We start from the raw sequence: 8,930 nt of genomic DNA, 5'->3' as shown, positions 1-8,930 counted from the left end.
ACTGAGAATTATTGGATTTGATACCTGGATGATTGAGCATGAACTTTATCAATACCAACAATTGTCGAGGGGAAGGGGGAGTTCGGTAGACGGGCGTTCAGTTTCGTTGAGGGTGCGGGGAGCCCTGTTTGTATAATAGTAGGGGGAACACTGCCGATATATTACCAAATGCGCTACACACTGTTGCTCCATGCTACATCTGTGCCAAACGTGAAAGTGAAACTTAAAAGTGAACGCTCGTGACTTGAATGTAGTCTTCATGCGTCCTCAGCTGGATGCATTGTACAGCTGGTTCACAGCATTTTCAGGGTGAACGTTAGAAATGCTTGTATTGGTGCATATGACGCATAGTGGGACAATTGTCACCGATAACGATATGTCCCCAAACGTCTATATCGGTCCTGCCAATATGTTGGTCGGGCTCTAGTTTTGTTATGAGACAAGTTCAGAGAAGGTGAAGTCCGATCATATATTAGAAACTGCTAACTAACTGGAGAGTGAGCTACATTTAGGCACACAGTGAGGAAAAGTATTTGAGCACCTGTGAACATCACTGTTAATATTTGGTAAGGTCGTCTTTGTTTGCAGTTAGAGGTCAAAGGTTTCCTGTAGTTCTTCACCAGGTTCACTGCAGCAGGATTCTGGACCATTCCTCCACAGATCTTCTCTAGATCAGACAGGTTTCTGGGCTGCCGCTGAGAAACAGAGTTTGAGCTCCCTCCAAAGTTTTTCTATAGGGTTCAGGTCTGGAGACTGGCTGGGCCACTCCAGAACCTTGATCTGCTTCTTACGGAGCCACTCCTTGGTTCTCCTGGCTGTGAGCTTCAGGTCATCGTCATGTTGGAAGACCCAGCCTCGACCCATCTTCAATGATCTGAGGGAAGGAGGTTGTTCCCCAACATCTCTCAACACATGGCCCCGGTCATCCTCTCCTTAATACAGTGCAGTCGTCCTGTCCCATGTGCAGAAACACCCCCAGAGCATGATGCTTCCACCCCCATGCTTCACAGTAGGGACGGTGTTTTTGGGATGTACTCATCATTCTTCGTCCTCCAAACACGTCGAGTGGAATTAAGACCAAAAAGTTCTATCTTGGTCTCATGTGACCACAGAACTTTCTCCCATGACTCCTCTGGATCATCCAGATGGTCCTGGTCGAACTTCAGACGGGCCTGGACGTGCGCTGGTTTAAGCAGGGGAACCTTCCGTGCCATGCATGATTTTAAACTATGACGTCTTAGTTTATTACCCCACAGTAACCATGGAAACAGTGGTGCCAGCTCTCTTCAGGTCATGGACCAGCTCCTCCGTGTAGTTCTGGGCTGATTCCTCACCTTTCTTAGGATCATTGACACGTCACGAGGTGAGATCTTGCATGGAGCTCCAGTCCGAGGGAGATTGACAGTCATGTTTAGCTTCTTCCATTTTCTAATAATTGCTCCAATAGTTGATCTTTTTTCACCAAGCTGCTTGACAGTTGTCCCGTAGATCTTTCCAGCCTTGTGGAGGTCTACAAGTTAGTCTCTGGTGTGTTTGGGCAGCTCTTTGGTCTTAGCCATGTTAGTAGTTGGAGTATTACTGACTGTGTGGGGTGGACCGGTGTCTTCATGCAGCTAACCACCTCAAACAGGTGCTTCTGATTTAGAATAAGAAGTGGAGGTGGACTAACAGGTCTTTGAGGGCCAGAACTGTTGCTGACTGACAGGTGTTCAAATATTTATTTGCAGCAGTAACACAAATAAATTATTTAAAAAAATCTTACATTGTGATTTCCATATTATTATTATTTTTTTTAGATTATGTCTCGGTGAACATGCAGCTAAGATGAAAAATTCAGACCCTCCATGATTTCTAAGTGGGAGAACTTGCAAAGTCGCAGCGTGTTCAAATACTTATTTTCCTCCCTGTAAATAACTTAATGTTCATAATAAACTATTGATGTCTCTTTTTTTATTTTTTTATTTTTTATCACACTTTGGGTCAGTGACGACAATAAACCAACTTGAACTTGAGCTCAACGTTTGTAAGTTTATTTCTGCTCTGTGGTGTTTGATTATTATTTATTTTAGCAATCTGACTTTAATTTATTTGACGGTTCAGAGTTTCTTTCTTCTTCCTCAGGTCCAACCAGAGAACGTTTCTAAAAGTGAAGTTTCTTTGATTAAATGTGTAAAGTTAAACCGCACTGCAAGGTGTCATTACATGCTTATTAAGTGGATGCAATGTATAGACCATTATCATTAGTGGGAAACCTTGAAGGTCCATATGGCTAGTCTGCACTTACACACACACACACACACACACACACACACACACACACACAGTTATTTAGTCAGGTGGTGCCACTAGGATTATAAATACCTCACCAAGAAATCCTCGTAGTGCAAATATTTAGAGTTAGACCTCAGTAAAAGTAACTGGTGTGTATTTACAATCTAACTCTATCTGCTAATTATTTCCTTAATCAATATTTTAACATGTTACATTTTAAATATGTGCATAAGGAAGACGTTTACCATTTTTCTGAGTCTTTATGCAGAAAAGTGAATGTATTGAGTCAACAACAACTAATGGATAATTCAAATTATTGAAGCAGTCTTTGTAGCTTTGTCTTACTTTTATTTTAAAATCCACATTAAAAAGTTAAATATTTTTAGTGTATTTGTTTTTAATATACTGCATGTCTTGCACTGTACATTTCCAGCACGCTGGGTTTAGATCAAAATGACAAAATAATGTTTTTAGTTTATTCTTAAGAGTTCCTTTATTACCTGGTCTCTTCTCAGGCCGTCGGATACGCTCGTTAAACCAAAGTCTGGATTCAACAGAAATTCTTCAGCTTTCGAGTGTTTTTTGTTAATTTTTTCTCAAGTTGTCGAGTGTAAAGAGAGCGCGTGAGACGGATGTTTGCGATGTTTGGTTTTGCGTGTATCTGCTCATTCGTCCGAGTGGATTTTGTGCTCTGAAAGTTTTTCTCGCCCCTGCCTCAGAACTGTGACGAGCGGTTCCAGTACAAGTACCAGCTGCGCTCCCACATGAGCATCCACATCGGCCACAAGCAGTTCATGTGCCAGTGGTGCGGCAAGGACTTCAACATGAAACAGTATTTTGACGAGCACATGAAAACGCACACAGGTGAGGACTGAGCGCTCCTGTGCACGCCGAGGTGAACCAACTGTTGTTCCACGAGCGCTCGCTGCCGATCGATGCCGGTTTTTACAAATATTAAGACCGCAGACGAATTTTAATGAGTGTGAAGCTTTTTAAGAAACTAGAGGCTTCTACAAACACACCCCATTAATTAAGGAATGATTTATTCCAACTAGAGAAATTGCATTTCCTGCAAAAATGCAATGTGAATGCTTATTGCAGAAGAACCTGCTGAAAAACAGCTGAAATGAGCTACAAAAAATGATGAAATGGAAGAACAAACCTAAGTTAGTAGAAGAAAGCAGAAAGAACAGGTATTTACTGAATTAGGTTTAACTAAGAAAGTTGGCTGAAATTACCAAAAAAAAAAAAAAAAAGTCTGAAAGGCAGAAAGAAGCTTAAACTATCGGAAAGAAGCAGAAAAAGTTGAAATGAGCTAAAAAAAAAAAAAAAAGGGTGGAATTAGCAGAAAAAGCTAAAATTAGCATAAAACAGCTAAATAGTAGCTGAAATAGTAGAAAATGCTGAAACTAGCATAATTAAGCTGAAAGGGGTATAACGAGCTGAATTAGAAATAATTAGGCTGAAAGTAGCAGAAGTTACCACAAAAATCTTGAATTTATCTGAAATTTGACAGTTATCTAGCAAAAGGTATAAAGGTAGCTGAACAAGCTTAAATTAGTAGAAGAAAGCAGAAACGTTTGCCCAATTAGGCCGAAAGAATCAGAAATAAGCACAAAAAAGTGTAAATTATCTGAAAAAAGCCGAAATTAGCTAAATGAAAAGTAGCTAAAAAAAGCAGGAAGAAGCTTACATAACCAGAAGGAAGTGGAGAGAGCACATTGTTGCTGAATTAGGCTGAAAAAAGTTGAAATTAGTGGGGGGAAATGTAGAATAAGCTGAAAAAGCTAAAATTAGCATAAAACAAAGAGTAGCTGAAATAACAGAAGCAGCTGAAATTTGCAGAAATAAGCTGAGAGGAGCATGTGTTAAAATTAGCAGGAAGAAGTTAGAAGAAAGAATCAGAATGGAGCACAAAGCAGCTGAAAGTAGCTGGAAAAAAATTAATTTGCAGAAAGGAGCTGAAGCAGAACAAAATGTGAAAGGAGCAGTAAAAGGTTGTAAACACATCTAAAGAGCTGAAGGAGGTAAAATGAGCTCAATTCATTTTCTATGAGAAAAAATGTCAGAAAAGGCTAAATGTTTCAAAAAGCTAAAGTTGCACCAACACAAAAAGTCACAGCAGGATTGTCCTGAAAGAGCCGAACGTTTTGATTCATGATTTGTGGAAATGGCACAAAAATTGTGGAACGAGAACGATGCTGAAAAAACGTACGTAAGGAAACTGGATCACAACCGAGCGAACGCTTCATAAACGTTCACAGTGAATTAAATTTAAATTTCTGAATCAAGCAAAAATGAAACGCACTGAGCAGATTCTGACTCATGTCACGCAGGTTGGACATTTGTTTAGTCTGAAGTTTTCATCTTTGCATGTTTGGAGCTTTTTGAGAACATTTGTGCCTCCGTACGGACACTGAAGCTAAATCGGTTTGATTGTTTAAAAGTTTTTGTAATTTCTTAAAATACGCAACAATTTCTCTGTTCCTTAAACGTTGTCCTCAGCTCTTTAAATTTTAATTAGACCTTGATGGATTTTTACTCATTCTTGTTTTAATGTGCTGTTTAAATTAAATTCAATTCAATTTTTAGTGTTTTTTTATTAGAAGCGTTCCATTTCTTATAGATCTTTTCCAAACTACAATCGTCTTGGACGCTTCTCAGCCGCTCAGGCTCCGTGCGCGCTCTATAAAAAGACTTGGGTGTTTCTGTTTTGCCCTGTTTTTGCAATGAGAGGGACGTTTCACATCAAAGAGGAGCCTTGTGTATACTGTGGCTTCTAACGGCTACTCGTTCACATGAAGGCCTACATCCCCTTCGGGTTTTTGTCCATGTTGCACTAATGTTCAAGCTGAGCGGCGGTGCCTCCTCCACTGGTTTTCCCGAGCCGTGGGTGGAAACGCCACACTCCCTTGGCCCTCACGGTTCCATTTGAGATGTGTAATTATGCTACCCTCGTATCCTTGCAGCTACCGACCAATTTAGCCTCGTCCACCGGGGGACACACCCAGTCCTGCTCTGTAATAAGTCGCTCGAGCGTCAACCAAAGTCTGGCTCGACGAGCGCAGGCTTTCTGTGAACTCTTGTGAGCAAATCTAGCAAATGCAGGAGGCTAGCGCGTCAGCTGTCACCTTTTAATATTCAATTGGTGGAGCAGCTTCACACATAACATGCCAGAGTGAGCATTAGAGGGCCCTTCAGCGGACTGTTAATAGATGGCTGCGTGGGTGGTAACAGGCACATTCAGTGGCTCCGTGGAGGGAGGTTAATGAGAGCGGCATTCTAGCGGCGCTGCTGTTGTTCACTTTCACATCTTCAGTTCTCAAAGTGTGAATTGTAATAGCTTTCCGGGGAGTGGGTGGGTTGACAGAAAAGACCATCACTTCAAGATGGCAACTGAAAAAAACAAAAAGCTGAAATGAAACGGGGGAACTTTCTGTGAAAAGCTTTAATCGCTTGGAAGTTGAGCAGAACGTGTGACAGCAAACGATTTGATTCTGATGCGTCGTATTCTCCGTCTGCTCCGGGTTTTTATTTTTATCTCGCTAATTGACGGACTGTCTCTTATGTTTGGTATTGTCTTCGTGACTCTGTGCAGGAGAGAAGCCGTTCATTTGTGAGATCTGTGGGAAGAGCTTCACCAGTCGGCCCAACATGAAGCGCCACCGCCGCACCCACACCGGAGAGAAGCCCTACCCCTGTGAGGTGTGCGGCCAGCGCTTCCGCTTCTCCAACATGCTCAAAGCTCACAAAGAGAAGTGTTTCCGGGTCACCAGCCCCGTCCTGCAGCCTAGTGGGCCCCCCGTGCCTGTGCTCCTTTTCACCAATGCCTTCACCTCCTCCACTTCCTCCACCCCCGGACCTGGCCCCTCAGCCGTCACTCCGGCCACCACTTCAGCGTCTCTGGGCCTCAGCCCAACCGTCGGGGCCGTCCCTCCCCAGGCTCCAGTCGGACACACGTTTTCCCACGTGCCGCTCCACTCCTCTCACCATCATTCCCACACAGCAACAACCCAGCAGCACCTCTCAAACCCACTCCAACAGGCCCCACCTCACCCCCACCACCATCTGGTCGTGCCCCCCGTCTCTCATCTTCCCCCTCCCCCAGCTCTTTTTAAGAGCGAGCCCCTAAACCACTGCGGCCATGAAGACGGCGGCTACCTGCACCACATGACCCCTCATGACAAAGGCCCCGGAGCCCCGCAGCACCACTGAACTGGCTCCCAGCTCTGCAGGCGGCGCCCCCGCCACGCCTTCTCGTAGTTCTGCCTCGATTTAGTACCTGCCACGCCCCGGCGGCACCAGTGTTCCAGTGCGCGGTACTCGGAGACGGGGGGTGCTTTCAGGCACCGGAGTGAGACGTTTTGGAAGTACTCAAAGTAAAATGGCGTATAATTCAAAATAGGATCATATCTGTTGGACACGCGTGACGCAGACGTTCTGCCTCGCAGATTTAAATCAAGCTAAACACGTCTGTATGTGTAAAAGATTCAGACTGTTCCACCCTCGGAGGATACGTTTAAGTGAGACCCCACTTTAAAAACTGGTCAAACGACAGATTTTATAACCTCAAAGTTTTGTCTTGAGCATTTTCTCCTGTAGAAAATGATTTAGTGTCTTTCTCTTCGTGGATGGGTGTAAAATTCTCGTTTTCATCTGAAGCTGCTGATGGAAGTCGGTTCATGTGGGTTTCGTTCGTCTCGGTGGACTCGTGTTCGTGTCACGTTGACTAGAGGTCATGGATCCGTCGGGACTTGAGTTCTGTTTGCAGCTCCTCCTCGTAGCAATACTCCACCTCCTCGAAGTCCAACTGCAGAAACCTCGAGAAGCCGCAGAAATGCTTAATGAATGTCGTAACTGGTTCTGCCAAAGGCCAAGATCAAGGCTTTCTGTCCCAGGGCCAGTGGCAGTTGTGCAACATGCAGTGCCATAGGAGAGAAATTGGGGCGGGATTTTCTTTTTTTAATAAAAAAAAAAACAGAAAAGCGGTTTTGTAAGTGTTGAATCTAGACAAAGTCTGAGATTTATATTATAATTAATAATGGTGCTTTCCATTCCATTCCATAGATTTGCTCTTTTCAGCTAAAATAGATATTTGTGATCAAGACGACTTTAATTAGTCTGGATCTGCCCGGGACACGCCTGCACACCTTCATGACATCATCCCTTCACTGGTTTACTGATCAGTGCCACCTCAAGCTTTCAGGACTGTTGAGCAGCAGCTGCTTTTAGATCGCAAACAACTCAAAAACTGCCACTGTGAGGGGCCAGACCTCGACTGACCCCCCCCCCCCCATCGCTGCTGTTGAAATGATACGGGTTGTCATCTGATACACACAAGGTATACACAACTGGGACCTTTTTCTGTCAAGCTCTTAATGGGAAATTATGCATTATTCCTTTCAGCCTATATTTCAGAGTTGGGGGGGGGGGGTTGTTTTAATGTTCGACTTTCTGTCTGTCAACACGTTGAATGTTGCCTAAGCTGGTTCATTTTTTACGTTCTCTGATAATTTACTGGTTTTTAAGCTAATGAATGGCCCGTTGTGTAGATAATACGGTTCTTAGCACAAGAGGAAATGCCGGGATAAGTTTTTTTATTTTTTACAAATAGGCGTACGGTGTGCGTGATAAAATGAGAATTTATGATTTTTGAGTTGCTTCGTGAATTCTTCCCTCCTCGGATGAAGGCCCCGTTCAGACTTTACACCAACAACTTTGACTGAGAGCGTTCGCACCTGCGCGTTTAAAACGAACGTCGGCTGATACGGTTTTATTTTATTCTGTTTGATGACCGGTCTTTAGGAATCGGGGCACTCGTATGCCAATATACTTTTTTTTTTTTTTTTCCTGATCAAAATGTATTTTCTATTTAACATAAATGGAGTTGCATAACACAAATAAACCTGTATTTGACACTTAGAAGAATTGGACATTTAAATTATATATAGGAGCGCGTTCTTGCTTAAACAACTAAACTGTGCTCCAGTGAGCTGGTTGTAGTTGATACTACGTGTTAATTAGTTCTTTAATTTATGTGACAAATATTAAATTAAAGCAGCTGACCAACTCATCTCTGCCCCAAAACATTTTTGCATTGGGTGTCGGTTTCCTGCTCTGTGTGCAGATACACACAACCTCTTCACAGCACGGTCTGCTCATGTTTCTATAAAACTTAATCTAAATAAGGCTGCACAATTAAAAAACGGTTTAATGTAACGAGGGTGAGTCAGGTCCTCTGGAGCTTCTTCTTTGTCCAACAAACTTCTTCAGTCTGAGGAGCTGCAGCAACCAGTTGTCTAATATTTATAATAAGACGCATATAAGATCTCCTCGGGGTCGCCACAGCGAACCAACTCGCACAAGGCGATTGTTTTGCCCTTCCTGACGAGACCACCGAGCTGAGACCACCGAGCTACCACAGCCCCCTGTGGAGCAGGGAGCTGCCGTCTAAGGCGCCCGGGGTGCAAACGAGGGTGGAGGCAGGTGTGGGTGCTTCACCTTTCCTACTCGCATTTTGATGTCATCAGTACGGGAAGTCGAACCGGCGACCTTCCAATCACAGGCTCGCCTTCTCTAACCTCTGCACCACCACTCTCCCCCCGCCCCGCCCACCGCCCCCACGCCTCCCCTCCCCACCCCCCCCCCACACCACCGCC

General features: G+C 43.9%; 1 protein-coding gene across 1 annotated transcript in view; it reads left to right on the top strand.

Moving 5' to 3' along the window:
• The window catches only part of znf652 (zinc finger protein 652), a 12,892-nt gene extending 6,270 nt beyond the window's left edge, over positions 1-6,622 (top strand). Inside the window, exons 4-5 of the mRNA XM_037689242.1 lie at positions 2,991-3,135; positions 5,870-6,622. Of these exons, the coding sequence (XP_037545170.1) occupies positions 2,991-3,135; positions 5,870-6,486 (762 nt within the window). The 3' untranslated portion in view covers positions 6,487-6,622. The remainder of the gene's footprint in view (positions 1-2,990; positions 3,136-5,869) is intronic.
• Positions 6,623-8,930: the final 2,308 nt, after the last annotated feature.

The sequence above is a fragment of the Nematolebias whitei genome, chromosome 15 (assembly GCF_014905685.2).
Source record: "Nematolebias whitei isolate Nwh7 chromosome 15, NemWhi1, whole genome shotgun sequence".
In the NCBI taxonomy this organism is placed as follows: domain Eukaryota; kingdom Metazoa; phylum Chordata; class Actinopteri; order Cyprinodontiformes; family Rivulidae; genus Nematolebias; species Nematolebias whitei.
The sequence above is the reverse complement of the archived record's forward strand: the minus strand, read 5'-3'. Positions and strand labels throughout refer to the sequence as shown.